This window comes from Siniperca chuatsi, linkage group LG14 (genome assembly GCF_020085105.1).
Source record: "Siniperca chuatsi isolate FFG_IHB_CAS linkage group LG14, ASM2008510v1, whole genome shotgun sequence".
Classification (NCBI taxonomy): Eukaryota; Metazoa; Chordata; class Actinopteri; order Centrarchiformes; family Sinipercidae; genus Siniperca; species Siniperca chuatsi.
Genome location: NC_058055.1, coordinates 19,039,732 through 19,060,375, shown reverse-complemented (window position 1 = coordinate 19,060,375; position 20,644 = coordinate 19,039,732). Strand labels below are relative to the sequence as shown.

Sequence of the window (20,644 nt, the reverse complement as noted above, 5' to 3'; positions counted from 1 at the left end):
CTTACTGTGTGGCTGGGTGACTGACAGAGCACACTTGCTTCAAGACTTGGCATCCAGGAAGACAGTGATCCAGTCAGGAAGGAAGGCATTACATTTTGATAGCTGTCTACAAGTCAGTCAGTCAGTCATCCAGCCATTTAGGAAATGCATTTAGCTACTCAGCATGCCAATCTATCAATTAGCCAGCCAGTCAGAGAATTAACCAGCCAGCAATACTGACAGTAAATCAGGTGGGCAAACAGGCAGACAAGACAGGTGTATGCAAGAACACACATGTGAGCGCGCATATAGAATCCTGATTTAGGCCATGGCAATCACCTCTAATCTAAACAATATTGTGTGGCTGCAGACCTCTTACAGTATCAAGTACACATTCAGTGTTGTACTGTGCTAATTTTGTGTGAATACTGAATAGACTCTTGTAATAGGTGCCTAAAAAGCAGAGATTAATAATGACTGTGTGGGTGTGTCCAGTGCATGATACTTAAAGCTACCAGCTATAGAGGTAGATTAAAGAGTAATAGCTCTTGTCTGTGTCATGTATGGGTGTGTGTCTGTGTGTGTGTACGCTATACATGTGGGCCTCTGTTTTCTTGTGATGTTAGAAGCCATTGCATAGCATGCTAAGCACAGTCCCACCAAGTTCGCTCTTGTCCTGGCTTATCCACTACCTCATTTAGTGCCAGCAAAGTGAATCAGGTCAGGAGCCTTTCATGGTCAGTGCGCTGTGGTTCATCACGAGTTGACCTCACTATTGATAAGATCATGTTGATCACAGCTTTAGGGTCAGATTACTTTGTCTACCAGCAAGCCAAAAGAGAAACTGAAACAGCAACTTGTTCACAAATTATATAAGATTCATTCTCAATTGCCACTACAACTGCTACTACTCCAGTACTACTTTAATGTGGACATGACTACTGCTGCTTCTGCTTCTCCTACTTGCTTGCTACTGCTACTGCTACTACTGCTACTACTACTGCTACTACTGTCCCTACTATGTCTACCACTCGTACTATTCCTACTGCTATTCCCCCTATACTGCTATTACATTAATGTTACACCTGCTATTTTTACTTCTACTCCTACTACTACTTCTTTTTCTTCTATTGCTACAACTCTCATGTAAAGTTGAAATCCTACTGAACCTTGTACTTACTTACAACTACTATGACTATAAAAAAGGTAAATATACCAGCACTAACCAGACGTTGTCAGTGAATGTCAAGAATCTTTCCATTCATCAGATACATTACAGCAATGTCTAATCTTCTTTGCAGGGTGTACGTCTGGGTGCACTTGATCTGAAAGTGATCCATTGTTGTTTACATATGATTTAAATCATATTGTGAGATAATTATATAACTTGTGTTTTGAGTACAAATAGACCAGAGTTGAAGGATTATGTTGCGTAATCAGTCTCCACATTTTAATGCTGTCAGACGAATATCCTATATTTTTCTCCCTCACATTATTGATACCATGACTATGATACCATGTATAACGAAAAAGTAATGCTGTGCTGAAATAATGTATCAGACTTAGAATCAGAAATACTTTATTGATCCCCCGAGAGGAAACTCTTTTGTTACAGCTGCTCACTATCACGTCAATGCACACAGGAATAGAAGTACTAAGCAAATCAAAATATAATACACTATAATACAGCAACAGTATTCTAGTTAATTGATCAGTGGAGACATAATCTAGTGAAGACACTCAGTGAAGTTGGAACATCAGAAGACATTAGATCATTGACTTCTTTTTTCTATTGCAGGAACATTTTTTTCAGTTTAAGGGTCAAGTTAGGTTAAGGTAAGTTATGTTCTGTGCAAGTGTTATAATTAGCTTTTAAGTCACAAATGGTAGTGCAGTCAAAAGATCCTTCCCACACAGTGTTTGCTGTAACGCTTACTTGTTCACCAACCTTTTGATCAAATGATCATCCTATTGAATGTACCACTGGAGCAATATTTTTCACCCAACCTTTAAACTACCACAACTGAAGATTGTGACAAATTCCACTTTACACAGCCAGCAAGATTTAACATTTGGTTGTGCACACTGCTAGGTGTGCCACTCAAAGCTCAATTTTACTGAGCACCAGTGAAAATCTTGAATTGTGTTTTTGCAACAGAAATAAACTCATGCCAGCCTGGAAGCCGACTTTGACAGTGTGGTATTTTGCCATTGCTCCTGGTCTATGGATATTGTGAGTTTGAAGTTGCACTAAATGTATCTACCACCTACTCCACTCAACCACATAACCACTATATGAATCACAGTTTATCATGCTTTATCTCTAGTAGCAATTTGCTGCCTTTGCATGGCCAAGCCCTGTGGCTTCACACACACACACATAGGTAACAAAAGCTGAGAAGGCATAGCAAAATTATATCATTTAAAAATTATACTGCATTCAAAAGGTCACTGGGTATACTGTCCATTGATATGATGGTACTGTATTTGTGCAAGCTCTCTTCCTCTTCTCCTCCCTCTCCTTTCTTTTCTGTTTCTATTTCTCTCCATCGCTCTTCTCTCTTCAACCCCCTTAATCAAATAGGTACAGTAACGGTCATTATTTCCATCAAACAGAAACATTTTCAAAATATCCAAGTTGCACTTGAGACAAGTGTATTTCTTGTAAAATGCCTTGTTCGGTTAATGTTAATGCCCCCCTCGTCCCTCCTCTTCACTCTCTTAAAAACTCTTCAGGTTTTTCCAACTGAGCGATTCAGGCTGAGGCGGGCGCAACCGCACTAGAGGGGAAGTGAAGTCGTGCTGGACTGGCGCGATATCCTCGCACGGTTCACAACTAAAAGACCTGACCCGCGTTTAATCATGCTTTTAAATGATGGAATATGCTGATTTTAAAAGTTGACCAGGGATTTCTAGTTGTGGGGTGTTTGCGAGGGATGGCTTTCCTTTTAACTTGCTTATTTCTGTCTTGGTGAGTATGACAACTGTTTTCTCTGCATGTTCTCGGACTTTTACGCACTGCAACCAAAGACTGTGGATGGATGTGCATTTGAGAAACTCTGTATTTTCAACTGTTTTCTTATCTGTTGAAATAAGCTTTCTTTATTGCATATGTACTTCAGTTACAGTACGAGCAGTGTTTGGGGAAACCAGCACAGTGACACCAGTATATATTTGGATAACATCACGCGTATATTGGATAGATTACTGGATGGCTATGACAACAGGCTTCGACCTGGATTTGGAGGTATGCTAATGACCGTGTCATATTGTATTTTATACGATATTGCTTCATAAATTATTGGAACGATGTTCCTTCTCTCAGATAATAAAGTTTCACTCCAGTAGCTGTGTGTGCCTCATTTTCATTTAGTTGTTGTGCTGTAATGGCTAAATAGTACTGTTTATTTTCTTTTATACAAACTGAGTTTGAGAATAAACTTATAATCATTTTCATGTTATTTTTTGTTGTTTAAACGAATTTTATTTCCAGTGACTATTTTGCTCTGTGTATAGGCTATACTTTAGCTTTATCTTTTAAAACCTTGCAATCCAAAGTTGTTGTGTTTGTCTGTATCAAAGCAACTACTTATCCTTCTGCTGTAGGTCCAGTTACAGAGGTCAAAACTGACATCTTTGTCACCAGCTTTGGACCTGTTTCAGATGTCGAGATGGTATGTAAACCATGCTGACGGCTGAAACACTGATACAGGATACACAGGCTAATTCACTGGCTGTCATACATATGCATGTGTTTCATTAGTTGTTAACAAAGTCAATGCCAATGTATGAACACAAAAGATAATATGTACAGTTTCCCCGGTAACTCTGTGCATATAGCCTCAAGTCATGGTTCTCCCAGCCTTCATTATTCCAGCATTTGGGCAGCATGTCATTAGTGCAGCTTAGGATTTTAATCTGGTTGACAATCCCCCTGCCAGAGAGGGAGTGAGAGAGATGTGGCTGATGTTGGGATGGGATAGATTTGCTACTCCTGTCATGGGATAGGCTGAGCTCTGCATGTCTGCTGTACTCTATACTGTTCAGGCTTTAGGCTTGAGATACTGTTTCACTGCCTACTTGAACTGCCATGTGATATGCTGGTGGCATGTAAAAGGCTCTACAGGGCAGCAAGGCCCTCCATTTGATCTAAAATCATTCAGGGCAGACTTGTATAGATGTCTTGTAGACTTTATGCTGAAAAAAGATGTTTTATGTCTCATTTGAGTTGCATTGTCTTTTGAATTTAATATACATGATAGAGAAATATAATCTTATTTTGAGAAAATTACAGTATGGCTGTGTCCTGCATGGACTATCTAAAAATCCCATACCATCTCCCTCAAAACAAACAACACATTTCTTGATCGTAAAATTTAAAAATAAGCGCAAACCTAAGTTTTTAATTTCATTAGTACTGGCAGCAATAGTAGAATAGTCCAGAAATTAAAAAAACGAAAAAAACAACAACAACTAATCATTGCCAGTACTCTATCCAGCAGGCCCAATGAAACCATGGCTCACAAACCCATCTGCCATTCTCTCCGGGGGTAGTGGAGATAGTAGCGGCAGGAGCAGAAGCAGCACCAGCAGTAGGAGTGGTAGTAGTAGTAGTAAAAAAAATCCTTAACCCACACTCTAAACCCCATCCAGGAATACACCATGGACGTGTTCTTCCGTCAGACATGGATTGATGAACGGCTAAAATTTGAGGGCCCCATCGAGATCCTGCGGCTCAACAACCTGATGGTCAGCAAGATCTGGACGCCGGACACCTTTTTCCGGAATGGCAAGAGGTCGATCTCTCACAACATGACCACCCCCAACAAGCTGTTCCGCATCATGCAGAACGGAACTATCCTCTACACCATGAGGTAAACAGTGCTGGACAGTGATCTCCAAACCCAGCCAAGACCGGAATAGAGCACAGACCTGGAAAGCAAATCAAACAAACAGGCATCCAAGAATATGCACAGACATGAAAAGAAATGAGTGCCATTCCAAAAAACAAGATATGTGCCATCTGATACTGAAAACAGGCCTGGGAAGCAATTCAAACAAACATGACTCCAGCTTTGTTCCAAAAGGAGATATGTAGCATGAAAAAAATTCCCTTTCAGTTACTGATGACATACAATGATTGGATTATTTAAATGGATCGCCTTTACTTTAAAACATTTAATGATTAAAGGTTGGAAAGCGATTCTAATCCAATACACGTCTTTTTGTCAAATTCAGCGAATATCTCTTCACGGGACACTAGCTGTCCGTTCAGTGTGTGTGCTGAAAAAACATCTGGTGTTTGTACACAGCCCTGGCTCTGTAAATGTGAAATAAACAAAGTGGCTCAGACCGGGCCAGACATCTTTGTGTGTCAGGTAACGTTTAATGACTTGTCCACAGACATTCAGCTTACTTTCTTGTTTGCCAAGATATGATGTTGTTGTGATATTAGCTATAGTAGCAGGAGAGTTGTGAGTATCGCTGTCTGGAGCTGGTGTGCTGGCTGGGAAACTGTCTTGTCCTCTCTGGCTGTTAGCTTCGCAGCAGCAACTGTAAGGACAGTTTGCTAACCTACAACCTAGCTAAACTATCTCACAACCTAACTAACGTTAGTTACATTGCTTGCTGTGTCGTTGTTCACTCTATATCATGGTATTTGTCATGGTATTGGATTTCTCCAGAATCGCATACTCCACCTTTAAGTTCAAGAGCTTTATTTAATCCATATTGTTAACTTGTGTAGGTGTACAGTTACATTTTTCTCTCCAACAGGATATGACATATTGCTATAATATAATACTAAATCACTACATATAAAGTTCACCCCTCCATCTTACATCAAATATTTATTAGTTTTAATTAGTGCATTGGGCATTGTACAGCATGGCACCACACTGACTGGATCCAGCTTAAAACAGTAGTCATTACTTAGCCAGTAACAGTGTATCAAATATAAATCAAACACTCTCACACATTTCAACTCTTCTCTATTCTGACAGATTAACTATAAATGCAGAGTGCCCCATGCGTCTGATGAACTTCCCGATGGACGGCCATGCCTGCCCACTCAAGTTTGGGAGTTGTGAGTTTGTTTTTTTTGTTAAGCCTCACTGATCTGACAGATGGTGTCACTCTCAAATGATCACTCTGTCACTGAGTATTTGAAATGTTACATACAGTACATTTGGGGAACTCTAAAAAAAAAAAAATCTATGCCAGGAGTTCCTCATTCAATATGTGTCAGAAGACCAGGCCTGCCAATTTTCCTACCAACTCCCATCATTTTATATAAGTAATAATACTAGCAATGTTCTCCTATTTCCTTGAATGATGGTGTCATTAAGTTGTTTTTTTTTTGGCTCAATGATGTTTCAGTTTGTTTTTCAGGGTTATTTGTTTGCATGCTTATTTACTTATTTAATTTCTTATTTTTGAGAATGCAGACCATAAGGTACATTTTGAAGGCCAGAAACCAGTAAGCAGTAAAAATATTTTTCCCTTTGTCTGTTATCCTCTCAAAGTGGATAGTTGTTTCTTTGGACTGCCCTAAATTATTTTAACAAAGGACCACTTTATGAAATGGCCGATGTCTAAGTTTTAACAAAGCTCTTCATTCATCCTGTCTAGATGCTTACCCCATCAGCGAGATTGTGTACACTTGGAAGAAAGGTCCTCTTTCCTCTGTGGAGGTGCCACAGGAATCATCCAGTTTGCTGCAGTACGACCTCATCGGTCAGACCGTGTCAAGCGAGAGGCTAAAGTCCAATACAGGTGAGCAGAGATTCTTAGAAATGTTCTCAGAACTGTGCTGAATCTAGTCCAATATGCAGTATGTGTTGAGATTATAACCCTTTCAGGTCCATACTTCACAGCTTGTGGTTTCACCTTTTGACGTAATGTGTGACATGTTTTAATGAGGTTTCTCTGGGGTTCTGTAATACCTCATATACTAAATGAGAGCTTTGGTTTTAAACCAATATATCTTTAAAAAGATACAATTTTGTTATGTAAAATAACTTGAATGCAAGCAAAACATACAAATATTAGTGTAGTTATTAGCAATTTTAAGACTAAACTAAACAGTTATCATCATCGTATCAAAATGTTTCCACAAATTTACATTTTTGAATAAATGTTATTTCGGCAGTCCTACTTTTGTGTTTATGAATTGCTGATTAGATACACAAATGTCTTTGGTGTTTACTCTGTCAGGTGAATATGTCATCATGACTGTCCACTTCCACCTGCAAAGGAAAATGGGCTTCTTCCTGATTCAGACTTACATCCCCTGTATTATGACTGTCATCCTGGCCCAAGTCTCTTTCTGGATTAATAAGGAATCAGTTCCAGCTCGGACTGTGTTTGGTAAGATTTCTTTAAATTCACTTTACTCATATGCTGTATAAATTCCAGTGTAAGTGAAAAGGGACATTTATGCAGACCGAAGCAAATGGAAGAAGAACACATGCTGCACATTACTTTCCGGTTGGAATGGAATCATTTGGAGAATTTCTCATTTTAGCTTCCAAAACTTGCAACAAAATGATCTTGCAGATAATGAAGGCTTTTTCCTCATAAAAAGCAGTCTTCTCAGTTGTCATTTTGCATGATTGCAATCATTTAAAGAGGACTATAATTTGGGGAAAATGTAAATCACACAAGTCAGTTAGGAATTTCTAAAGCTGCCTCTGATGCATCATCCATTATGGTGTAGTGTCTTACACTTTCTGATGAGTCTTAGTTGTACATGTTGCAGGAGTTTACATCACGTTTTTGTTCTCAAGTTTTCAGCTCTCAAAACTCAACCTAATTTTTTTCAAGTATCCAAAACTCAAATGAAAATTCTCCGGATATATCGACTCACCACCCACTGCTTGACCCAAGTGTGAATGCAAACTTTAATCAGGCAAGCTCTGTGAACATTAATCAAACAGACTTTTTTGTATTTACTGCACTCTGATTGGTTTAAACTGCACAGAGTGGTCCTTAAAATACAACCTTCCGCAAGAGAACAAATACAGACACAGTCATCACAGTATGTTTTAACCTTTCTTCATTATATTCCTATTCCTCCTCCACTGTGGTGGAGCTGAATTAATTGGGAATAAATGTCCTTTTTGAAATTGGTCATGCAATGGCCGAGAGAGGGAGGATGTTTACTTGGCCCTCTTCCGAGCACTCACAGGTTCTGCTTGCTCACATTACATTACGCTACAGTTGCCATCAAGCTCTAGCCTCGGGAGCAGAGAGGGCGAGAGACACTGCACAAAGACACAGAGAGAGAGAGAGAGACTGAGAGGAATGAGAGAGACAAAAAGACAGAGACAAAGCAAAGAGAAAAAAAAGGGGATACGTGTATAGAAATTCTTGATTTTAATTTAATTTCCCCTTATGTTAATTTTTAGTGGAGTAACACTGCTGGCCCATGTAGGTTATGGTTCTGTAGTCTGCGCTTGTCTTTGGAAGCAAGCCAACGCTCCAACGAGCCTGTGCACTTCTTCAGAGAATAGATCCCAATCATTAGTGTTGGCGTTTGAGGCCCCGTGCGGAAAAGCACATCTGTGGCAACTCATTAACATCACACGTCCTGCTGTTTTCATTTCAGTCAATATTGGGTATAGAATAAAAAAACGTCTCATTCTCTGGATTGGCCGTTGTTAAAAAGGAGCTCAGGGCACGCTGGGTATTTTAGAAGAGGTTATATTTAAAAAATCAAATACCACATATTGGATTTTTTTATGACAAAAGACCAAACTTTATCTTAGAAATGTGATGAAGTTTGTTTTTTAAATTAAAGCGCCATGCTTATGAACTCTTAAAGTACTTGGAGTTACATTATGTAGTTCCATATTTTTCTGGTATAAAGGACAACAAACGGTATGTCCAAAAAGCCATTATCTGCTTCCATTAATGCTGTTGATGGTGCATGTGAGATAGAAAGTTGAAAATGTGGGAGAAGAGAATTGAAGAGAAGACAAATTGCTATGTGGATGTGCTCCACCCTGACAGTACATTAAGTCATAGTATGTTGTGCGCTGGATTGTCAACTACCTCTCTTAGAGCTGAAAGTCCCTTGAGCACAAGTCTTACAAACTTAATTGAGTGTGGCCTAATTTGTACCTTGCTTTTTTTCCCTATAAAAGCACATAAATGCCCCAAGCATTTCATTTCTATCCTGTCTTTATACTTCATCCCCCTCCCTCCTACACTCTTTCTTTCTTTCTTTCTCTTTCTCTTGCCTCTCCCTCTTACCCTGACAGGCTTTCTTCCCATGTCCCTCCTCCCCTTTGCAATCATTTAACTTGTGCTTGAGCTTGAGACAGTCAGCGTTGTTTGGGTATCGGAGGAGGTTGTATTTGAGAGTTGTTAGCTTTCACAGCTGAAGTGGTGTGTAGAAAATGCATTTGAGACATTATTAGGTGTATTAAATCCCCTGTACAGTCCTATACTGCTAATGAAATATGCACAACTACAGCACGCATTTGGTAAAAGCATGGACAGCAGTGTTCAATGGCCCTTTTTCCCTGCTTGTTTTAGCTTGATGAAAGTGAATTAGATATGTACTTTGTTAATGGGCCTATAAAAAGAGATGTTCATTGTCAGCATCTTTCTCTTACTTAATAAGGATGGAATCAGGGCAAGACAGGGAAATCCCTTTCCAGTGATCTTCTACAGGCAAAATTGCACTTCTTTATTTTTTTGTGGTATGTTTTGATAGTTTGACAGTTCAAAAGTGCCTCTAAAATGCATCTGCCATGGACCTTTTGTGCAGCCCAAACTATACTTTCAAACTATCATGTATCCAAGAGAAGGTATGAATAGCCTCAGATCCTCAGAGTATTTTTCTTGGTTTTCTAAACTTTAAGGGTGTGCTCATAGGGGTCCTTGCAGTCTATGCATCTGGAGCCATGGCCAGAAGAACTTTAAAAAGCCTAGTGCAGTCTTATTTCAGCTGAGAAAGATATCAAAAACCATGTTGTTTTCACTCTCCCACTTATCAATTGAAACATCTGTTTCTTTCTTTCATCTATTATCTTCATCTTTCCACACATCCATTCTTCCATCTGTTTATCTTTTATCATCCCACCCGTAACTTGTATTGTGAGATACTTAACAGATAGACAAATATTAGCAAATGCTTTGTGGCTTGTGTCTGGTCATCTTACTGGATGGCTTTCATTAGAATGTTTACAGATATTTGGTCTCTTTTATTGGCATCTCAGTGCGGGGGAACAGCAGATTAGCATCCACTGAAATGACTTTTTGGCAAACCTTACTGAGCTGAAATGCCACATGGCTTGTAATTCTAGTTATATGCCATTAAACAGAGCTGCAAATTACATTAAAAGCTTGCCATGTTACACTATAAACAGCAAAATGTTACACGTGTTGTTTTATATGTAATCATATAATTTTTTTAGACAAGAAACAAGAATTTTTATTTTGGCACCCTCCCATCCAAGTGATTAATATGCTGCCTTCAATTCCAATTTACATTTTCATAGTGTGTTCAAATCATTAGACATGATTCAATATTATGTGCAAACACTAACATTCATGTTTACATTTTGAATAAGGATCATAAGTAATATAGCTGATTTTAATAGTGTATCATCTTGTAAAAGTTACTTTTTCCACTTTTTTCTATTACCTATAAAATCATATTATTACCGTTATCAACACAGAACACTCAATCCAAAGCTTCAGTTTGTGTGTAATTACGTTGTGCATGCCAACGGTATTCCAGTGAAAGAGTAGAAAACTCATATTTAGCCCCTTAAAGAAAACAAATCTAATTGGCATCTACACTATATAAGTAATATTTCAATCTCATGCACTGTGCATCTTGTGCATTTTTATTCACAAACTGAGTCTTCAGAAAATCTAAATGTGTCTTTTCAGTAAACTGGTGACAGGAATACACCAATATTTTGGAAAATAAACACTTGTATAGCTTTCAAACTTGTGTGCCAATGATTCACTACCGTACATGCTAAGACCTCGCTAGGAACTAGCCTTGAATCATCTCTGCAGCATTGTGGTCTAATAAATACAGAAGACACGAGTGCTTCAACTGCTATCATCTCTGCAATGCTGAAGTGATCACAGACGTCATTTGCCAGATGGTATATTTTGCTAAGAGAGTTAAAATGGCAATTTCCAAAGAGATGCTGCAGCTTTGTTTGCCACTTAAATTATAAAATAGCTTTGGTAAGAAGACCTGATAGATTTGATTTATTGATTTGGAGAAAAGACTCTCTGAAGTCAAATGGCAGGCTGAATTGTTGTTTTCTAATATATAGTGTAACATTACATTTGTGTATGTGTGAACGTCTGGGGTGTTTGTGTGTCCAAATCAAGCTGATTGCAATGTTCTCTCATAATCAAGCCTCTACATTGTTATTCATTGACAAACATTCCCAGATGTTGAGTCCTGTGACAGTTTCTCAAAAACAAACAGAAAAAATGTCAAGTCAGGTCAGTTTTATTTATATAGCCCAACATCACAAATCACAATTTGCTTCAAGGGCTTTCCAATCTTTACAGCATACAACACCCTCTGTCCTTACACTCTCGATTCGAATGAGGAAAGACTCCCCCCTAAAAAAGCCTTTTAACAGGGAAAAAAATGGAAGAAACCTCAGAAAGAGCAACAGAGGAGGCATCCCTCTTCCAGGACAGACAGACATGCAATAGATGTATAGATATATACAACATATTCACAACATTCAGAATAAAGTTCATGGTAAATAACCACTGTCAAGCCATGAATTATATTATTCTGTGCAGGATTGTGGCATGTTTTACTAGAGTGTTTATAATAATAACATCCTGAAACAGTAAAGATCATGTACAGAGGACTTTGATATATTTCTTCCCATCAGAGAGGGGTCACCGTAGGAAAAAAAGAAAATAAATAGACTGGAAGACTAATGACTAAAAATTGTTAAAGATTTCATTGTACCACAGTGCTTGATCGAGCCATTTAACAAAACAGCATTAAAGGAAAAGTTCGACATTTCTTGAAAAACACGTATTCATTATCCTAACAAGAGTGAGATGAGAAGATCAATACCATTCTGATGTCTGTGCATTAAGTAAAAATATGAGGGAGAGTCAGGCGGGCGTAGCTTATCTTAGCATTAAGACTGTAAGCAGGGGGAAACAGCTAGCCTGGCATCTCTAAAGCTCACTAATTAACATGTTGTATCTTGTGGGAGAGTTACATACTATTTTTTGGTGACTTCTCATAGTCTTGTTTGTTTGTGTGCAGATTAAACAGTGTTCAAGGGAACCTGGACCCTATTTTTCCATGTTTTTGTGTCTAAGTGACTAATGAGGACAACCATTTTTGAATTTGGTCCAGTATTGAGTGAGAGCGCTGCAGCTGGCAGCAGCGAAACAATGTAATCCTTCTTGGCAATAGCACACAGTCAATGTACATCCACTAAAAGTGCTTGTTTTTGCCACGGACAGGCCCAGATTGTTATTATAAGTGTCTGACAACATTATGGAAAGGACCCTACACATATATACATTTTTGTGAAAGAGTAAGATCCTTTTTGTTTAACCAGAAGCAGCCATTATATCGCTCTCCTCAAAGCCACCAGGCTCCATTGACAAATACAGTAATTATTACCTCTCAGATCATCGTAAAATATTCTGGCTCTACACGCTATTTCTTCCCACTGCCTCTCTGATGCCCAACCTCCCTCTCGCTCCTCTCCAGATATTTTCACATCTAACTCAGTGAATTAAGGGTGTATTTCGACCAAACCAGAGTTGGTGATTGTTGGAACATTGGAAAGACTAACCAAGACGGTTTTGGTGAGTTTTATTTTGTTTCTGTCAAGTTTGAATGAATTGTTACAATGTTATGATGAACTACGAGGTAAAATTACTGTATTTGTCAACAGAGTCTGGTGGCTTTGAGGAAAGCAATATAACGGCTGTTTATGGTTAGACAAAAAGGATCTTACTCTTGAACCAAAAGGTCTATCTCTGTAGGGATGCTTTCCATAATGTTGTCAAACATTTAGAATACCAATCTGAGCCTGTCAGTGGCAAAAACAAACACTTTTAGTGGACGTACATTGACGTTGCGCAAATTGCCCAGAAGGATTACATTGCAACATTGAGTCTCTAACTCAATACCGGACCATTTTCAAAACTCGCTGTCCCCATTAGTCACGTAGACAGAAAAATATGGGATAATAGGGTCCAGGTTGAAAAATACAGAAGTTTCCCCTTAATTAGTGAGCTTTACAGACGTTGATAGGGTAGGAATATCTTTAAATTTGAAAAGAGCCAGGTTAGCCGCCACCCCCCACGCTTCCAGTTTTTTATCCAAAGCAAAGCTAACTGCCTCCTTGGTCTAGGCCCATATTTAATGCACAGACATGAGAGTGGAATCTATTGGCAATAAAGCAAAAAAAGCATATTTCACAAAATATCTAACTATTCCTTTAAGACAAAAAATCCTCAGCTTACATACTGCCACAGTATTCCAAAACAGTAAACACAAGAATAAAGACAAGCCGGATATCACTCCCTCCGGGAAATAAATGACGCCATGGTTCTGGATACTGATGGATTTATTGCCTTTCTTATTCTTTTCTCCGCTATCACGTTCACCGTCAATGAAATCCACCGTCAAACTACAGTATGACAATGTAAAACATAAACACAATCACATATATTGCAAAAAACTCTATACATATACACTCGGGAAACACAAACATACTTTACATACCTCGCTGGCTGCATATAACCAAGAGGGAATGAGTTCTTGAAATACCCCGATCAAAATACAAAAATGAAAAACATCTTTTCTTCTTTGCAACTTCTTTACAACTTTAAATTCACATGCAGAGATATTAACTTCTCACCAAAAGTCTGTGATTTTCCTGTTGCATCTTTCAAAAATGTCCGTGTGTAACGCATATGTACTGTAGTTCCTACTTAACATAAGCACTCAATATGCATGAATTAATTTAAACAAACATAACAAAAAACATGTTAAAATGACAGAAATAATATGTATGGAAATTATAGAACATATTAATTGAAAGAAATATGTACGGCAGTTATACCGGATGTGAAATCAAGAACAACACATTACTAACATCTGTTTCCTCCCTGTATGCAGGTATCACCACTGTCTTGACCATGACAACACTCAGTATCAGCGCCCGCCACTCCCTCCCCAAAGTTTCTTATGCCACAGCTATGGATTGGTTCATCGCCGTTTGCTTTGCCTTTGTCTTCTCCGCCCTGATTGAGTTTGCGGCGGTCAACTACTTCTCCACCCTGCAGGCCAACCGGGAGCTGCGGAAGGCAGCAGCCATGAAGGCGGCGGCTCAGGAGGCAGCAGCTGCAGCTGCAGCTCCGGCTGCAGCCACAGGGAACGATGGAGAGGTTTCCTCAGTAAGTCCGCCCCACTGTTTCCCACTTATTGTGTTTACATGCATTGACAAAATGCAAGGGTTACTAATATCCATGCTCCATGTAAATTGCTGATCAGTCAAAGAGGATGGCAGGTAGGATGGAAACATGATACACAAATTAGGGATGCACAGATGCACACCGACTTTTTCTCCCCTGATACTTATCCACTACCAGTGCCCTTTTTTTCTCTATTTTAAAATCTAAAATCTATAAACCTGTGTGGCACTGATTAAGATAATTATTGTATGTTTAAGGTAACAGGGGCTGTAACTCCGCATCAGTTCTTAACTATAAGTGGAAACGTTCATATACCCTCCTTTTAGGGCTTGTGCAAATTTGAATACTGTTGTTTAGAAGGTTTATGAAATTGTGTCATTATGTATTAACCTCATAACGACAGACACACAATCACTTCCAACTTGTCTTATACATGTAGGTTACACAAAGGCTTCGCTTGGCCTCATTACGTATGCCTCTACATCTCTTCATCAAACTACCTCACTATGTGTGCTTCTGTCTTTTTTCTCATGAAACTAAACTGAGCTGCTAAATAACGTAAATCTCCGCAGGGCTTTTAATTCCATTTGCTGAAAGTTGGTCGTTGTAACGTCAGCACTCATTGTCTGAGCCTTTATTGAACTTCGTTAAACATGTAATAAAATGTGCTTTGTCTATGTGATGTTTCGAAACAACTTACTGACATAAAATGTCTAAATTAGAAAAGCTATATTGAGTCCAATTTTGGTAACATTGGCTAACCGCCAACACTTTTGATTTCAATCACAGCAATGATGTACCGTTTACTTTACATTAAAATTCAGTGAAGCACATGGAGAAAGTGGTGGCAGTAGCTTTTCACATCAGAATGAATTAATGCCAGCAAATGAACAGAGTAGAGCAGTTTTTATGTGGATCGGTCACATCTGGCTGATGTGAAGCTAAACTATATTTGTTTACATTTTTGTGAAATTGCACTAGCTAAAAGCACTTCCTTTTTGCACTGTAACCACAGATATACAGATTCCAGCAGTTTATTATTCATTCCTGTTTGACTGAGTTATGACTCAGAGAAGATGGAGTGTCATTTTTGAGGCAATATGCATCATTTGGGTGCAAAGGGTTAACCCTAATAAAACAGAATATTGCCTGCGGTATGAGATTAGGTAGTATTCTGGATGTTTACATGTAATCTTTCTGTCAAGATCATCTCTCTATATCTGGTTCTGTTTCACACTCATCATGCCATTCATTGTTCTGGTTTGACCTGCTCAGTTCTAGTCTCTTGCTAGGCTTGTCTCTATTTCCTCCTCCTGTCTGTCTTATTCTGTTTGTCTCTTTTTCTGTCTAAATCCATTCTCAGCTCTTCGAATTTATATAACAATTTCAATGTTCTATTCTTTTTAAATTTAATTTAGCTTTATTGGCATGACATGTAAACATATCTGTGTTGCATAAGCATATAATGTAAATATTGGATAAAGAAGAAGAAAGCAATGGTAATTACAATACAAACTGGTGATGAAAGAACAGATATGAACTGTTAACATTGAAGATAATAATTACATATCTTGTTTACAGGCATACATCCAGTCTGACTGTACAAATACATTTGTGTCACAAGCTCCATATGTGTCAATTTTATACATTATACATATACTGTGTACAGCATGTTGTTAAAGACAACGTTAAAGATGCATGTTGACAGGTTACTTGTTAGCTGTCGGTCTTGCCTTGTGGCAGCTGCTGAGTTCTGCAACAGAAAATAATGTTTTTAATTATCAAGCAGAGTCATAAAGCCTAGAATAGCTTTTAAAAAACATGTATAATATGTATCTCTTGTGGTTTTACATTTTGGGCACGCACAGAAGATATCTGTTTCAGTGTTTAGGTGGCAGTGGTTACAGTTACATTCCTCTGATGGCTTTCATCATTTCACGTAGCAACATCTTTCAATCTCCGGTTCATTGATGTTTACTCTCTGTTTTGTTAAGATTTCACTTACATTCATATATATATATATATATATATATATATATATATATATTTTTATATATATATGTATATTCTGCCAGTTGAATGTGTCTGTTAAGGTATTGGTAGTAGGTCTGTTTGCTGTGTGGTTTCTTTTCTTCTCTCCATTGTGTTCTGAACTCTCCTTGAATGTGTTTTTCAAATATGTTGATAGATAAGACTGGTATGTGGTTCTAAAGCTGACTGGTTGTACTGGTCATTGTGGTGAAGGTCATAGCCAGCTGTTTCAGTGATTCTACATCCACATAGCACTGCTTACTCAGGAGCGCATTGTATTAAATTGTGTTTGGTTCTGCCTGGTTTTGATGGTTTACATTCTTTATATATCGCTCATGAGTATTTTTTTATAATTTCTGACTTGCTCTCAAGTTCTTTCTACAATATTGCTTTTCCCTCCTGTTCACCCATTTGCTTATTTCAAGTCACACATGCAACATGTGCAATATAAACAATGCAGACTATATACAATCTCTCTTTCATCTGCCTCATCCCAGAGAAAATCATACTCTCGCTTAAATCTCAGCCATACCTCCATCCCTCCTTCCTTTTCTTCCCCCTCACACACAAAAATGCACCAATATGTAACATTATCCTCTTTTACTGCTTCTTCTTCAGCCCCCTGCTGTGCTCTTCATCTTGATACACACTCTCTCCCTCTCTCTCCCTTGTGTACACACACACACACACATCTCTTGTCCACCTCGCTTTTGCCTCTCTCTCTCTCCTTTTTGCTTGAATGTGCTGTCCACACATATACACTGAAACACCACAATCTCCACTTTATCCACGCTTGTCCCACACAAGAACACACGTCCACACATAATCTGCAGCACACACCCAAACACATATACAAGCGCGTATATATGCACACACGTAATCTGCAGCAAATTATCCCCCCACATTCATACATTTCACTCATCACTCTTATCCATCCATCCATCTACAGTATATCTATCATCTACCCATCCCTCTTGCCCAGTCCTCTATTCTGCCCTGTAACTGTGTGATAACCATAGAGAGTGACACGACGAGACAGCCAGTGGCTCTGTGAACGATGTTGCTGCAGATTATGTAAGAGCCATAGATTAAGAGAATATCCAGCAGATCACTGCAGGCTCACAAGAAGGAGGGCAGCCACCACAATGAAGCAGAGTGGGGGCTGAGAAAGCTGGCCCATTCCATTTCTGTGGAGCAAGATGGAGAGATGGATGTGAGGGGCCACTGTGGTTTGTTTTTGTGTTGCATATGTGTATGAGTGAGAGAGAGTTACACTGAGAGAAAGAGAGAGTGGGAGGGTTGCATCATGGAAAATGACTGCTTTCAGCAAATATGTAGGAGGGAAGACTCTTCATTACACAGAGAAAAGGAAAAAAACAATGGTGTATCATTGGGAATAGAAATAGCCATCCACCAGTCACGATTTAAAAGATTACAACAACCTGTTATGACTGTTATGTCAGGTAAAGCCATAACAGGAATGGAAACCTCACAACAACATAAGACAAATGGTTCATTTAATGAATCAAATATTCTAGCTGTAAGCACATAGGGGAACGGGGTGTTTATCGTTGTGTGTAAAGGGTGCTGCATGCATTGTCAGTGGTGTGTGTGAGGAGGTGGTGCAGTATGTGGTGCAGGAAATTAACAGAAAATAAAATAGTTGTGGGAGGGAAAAAAAGGAGAAGAAAGAGAAGAAAAGAAGGGATCTGTATATATAGGCTAAGCCACAGGTGCCAACAATCACAGGATTGGTGATCACTGCTTGGGTGAAGAGACCTGGCATCCCGGTGTCCTGATAATTAGACTGAATAAATGTTATTATTTTCAAGCTCAGGAAAGATGTGACAACAAAATATTCCATGTAACATACCTAAAGTTACCCTGTGGTATTTTCTTGTTTACGTTGTGTATATATTTGAGGCCTACCACTACCAATAGGTCAGTGGAATAGTGTGAAAGCAAGAGAAACCATGTAGACCCCCTTTTATGATAGACATTGGCAATCATTGAAATAAATGCCAGTCTGGCATCTAGCGTCTTTGTGATCTTGTTCTTCGTGTTTCATGGCTTGCGTGCACTACACATTTACATTACTGACCTCTGCAGTCAGCAGGAAAGTGTATTGTGTCAGCCACTCGCTCACGTGCTTAAATATGTGTCCTTATTTGTGTGCTAGTAGAGAACAAGACACAAATAAAATGTGGAAATGCTTATCAAAAATTGTCCGTAACATCGCTAGTGTTTTAGTGTTCTAGTTTTTACCTGTTAACCAGCAGGGGGTTGCATCTTCAAAGGTATTTCCGTGATCTAACAGATGTCATCTCTCTGCTAAGAATGATGTAAAACCAATGTTTAAATCCAAGATTCTGGCGTTCCCCGGCACCTTTTTCTAGCAATGAAAAAGAATAGAGGAGTGGTTCAGCCTTTGAAAATGTTAAACCACCCTGAGCAACCATTTTATCAGTCCAGAAGACTTTTGTTGATGTTTTTATTTTCCCCTAAATTTTGCATAAGGAACGCTATGTGACCAAATCGTTTGCTTAAGTCGCAAATGGGGCTATGTTGTTACAAGTGTGTGAACTTGTATAACTAAGAGATGAAAGAGCATCATCAGAAACGTTTTTCAAAGTGTTGCATGTCAATCCACAATTCTGTAAGTACTTTTCCACAGTAGATGTTAAGAAGTGTAATATTTAGAGGATGTTGTAAAGGCGTAAAATTACATTTCATTTGCAGCTGATGATCAGGTAGTTTGTGTTTTCACTTGTCAGCTTTCACTGGTTCAACTTATGATGAATGTAGATGGTGACACAGAAACACATAGTAATAAAATAATCTGTGTATTTTGCATTTTTAACCCCAAACCATATCCATTGTTATTCTCTCACTTTCTGAATCTAAACAATGAAAAAGAGAGTCATAGATGATATATCCAGGACACATAATGCAATGCTTCAAAGACATTAATATAAAAAATACATTTACATACACATATTCATCTCCACCACCTCAAGTGTATACACACCCACTCAACACCCACATAGATGAACCTCCATGCACTTACTCCCATGCCATGTTAGTAGCGCACAGTTAGAGTAACCTTATTTTACATACACACACCTACACGTACACTATGAAACACACATAAACACACTTACATGTAGCTCCCATCCACCCCCAAACATGAATACCCACACCAAAAAAAAAACAAAACATCCATACATCCGTGCCCTTCCTCCCTGTGTCAAAGTGGATCTGTTGAAATCTAGAACAGTGGATAAAGAGAAGAGGAGCTGATCCCTCTGGGATTTGACCAGGAATAACAAGCATGTTATCATTATCAAAAATAGCTTGTGTATCGAATCAGCTGCACATACGTACAGTACACCGCGCACACATGCCACACAGGCCAAGCTAACGTCAACCTTACAAATGAGCAGTAATTCAACAGGAGGAAGCGTACCTAACTGATAGATAGGGGCACACACTGTAATTGATAAGAAGGCTTAATGTCAGGGTGACCAGCTGTTAGATCACCGGGACCCACTCCCTCTCACTGCCCTTCCCCACTGCCATGTTGCTATAGGGTTTTACAAATCCTGATCTATTGTTTTTTATCCCGTCTTCGACCTTTCACACCGCCCCATTACATTTTTACTCAGTCAAGAGTGAAATGCTGATAACATTGTTTTACTGTAGATTGCAGTCCCTTAAAGTAATGTCTCACACTAATAAAGCCTGAAGTGAATTGAAGGATTTTTAAATTATTTGTTCATAGTGCAGAATTCTTCTTTCTCTTCCCTCTCTCTCTCTCTCTCTCTCTCTCTCTCTCTCTCTCTCTTTGTCACACTTTGTACTTGGCAACTATCAATACTAGACCACAGTGAAGGATGATCTTGTGTTTTAGGGATACCAAGGATTACAGTTTTATGGTTTAACAAAGAGGAATAAAGTTATTCTGTATTTGTTTCAGACCAAAGAGAAGGAGTCTGTTACCATAATATATAGTCAAGCCAAGCTAAAATCACAAAATTTTAGACACCCTCTATCTGTAGACCTTCAGTTCGGATATGGAAAAGCAAAAAAATCTCTACTGTATATGGATCTTTTTTTTGTTTTCTTTGTTACATGTTTCCATGGTTATGCTACTGGCGTCAGACCCTCATGCAGAATTGGAATGACA

The 20,644-nt window shown here is 38.7% G+C and overlaps 1 protein-coding gene across 1 annotated transcript in view; it reads left to right on the top strand.

Annotated features, from left to right (window-relative positions):
* The first annotated feature begins 2,714 nt into the window (after positions 1 to 2,714).
* Positions 2,715 to 20,644, top strand: part of gabra6b (gamma-aminobutyric acid type A receptor subunit alpha6b) — a 35,966-nt gene continuing 18,036 nt past the window's right edge. Inside the window, exons 1-8 of the mRNA XM_044221993.1 lie at positions 2,715 to 2,950; positions 3,102 to 3,226; positions 3,586 to 3,653; positions 4,633 to 4,853; positions 5,982 to 6,064; positions 6,610 to 6,753; positions 7,195 to 7,347; positions 14,132 to 14,409. Coding sequence (XP_044077928.1) covers positions 2,862 to 2,950; positions 3,102 to 3,226; positions 3,586 to 3,653; positions 4,633 to 4,853; positions 5,982 to 6,064; positions 6,610 to 6,753; positions 7,195 to 7,347; positions 14,132 to 14,409 — 1,161 coding nt within the window. The 5' untranslated portion in view covers positions 2,715 to 2,861. The remainder of the gene's footprint in view (positions 2,951 to 3,101; positions 3,227 to 3,585; positions 3,654 to 4,632; positions 4,854 to 5,981; positions 6,065 to 6,609; positions 6,754 to 7,194; positions 7,348 to 14,131; positions 14,410 to 20,644) is intronic.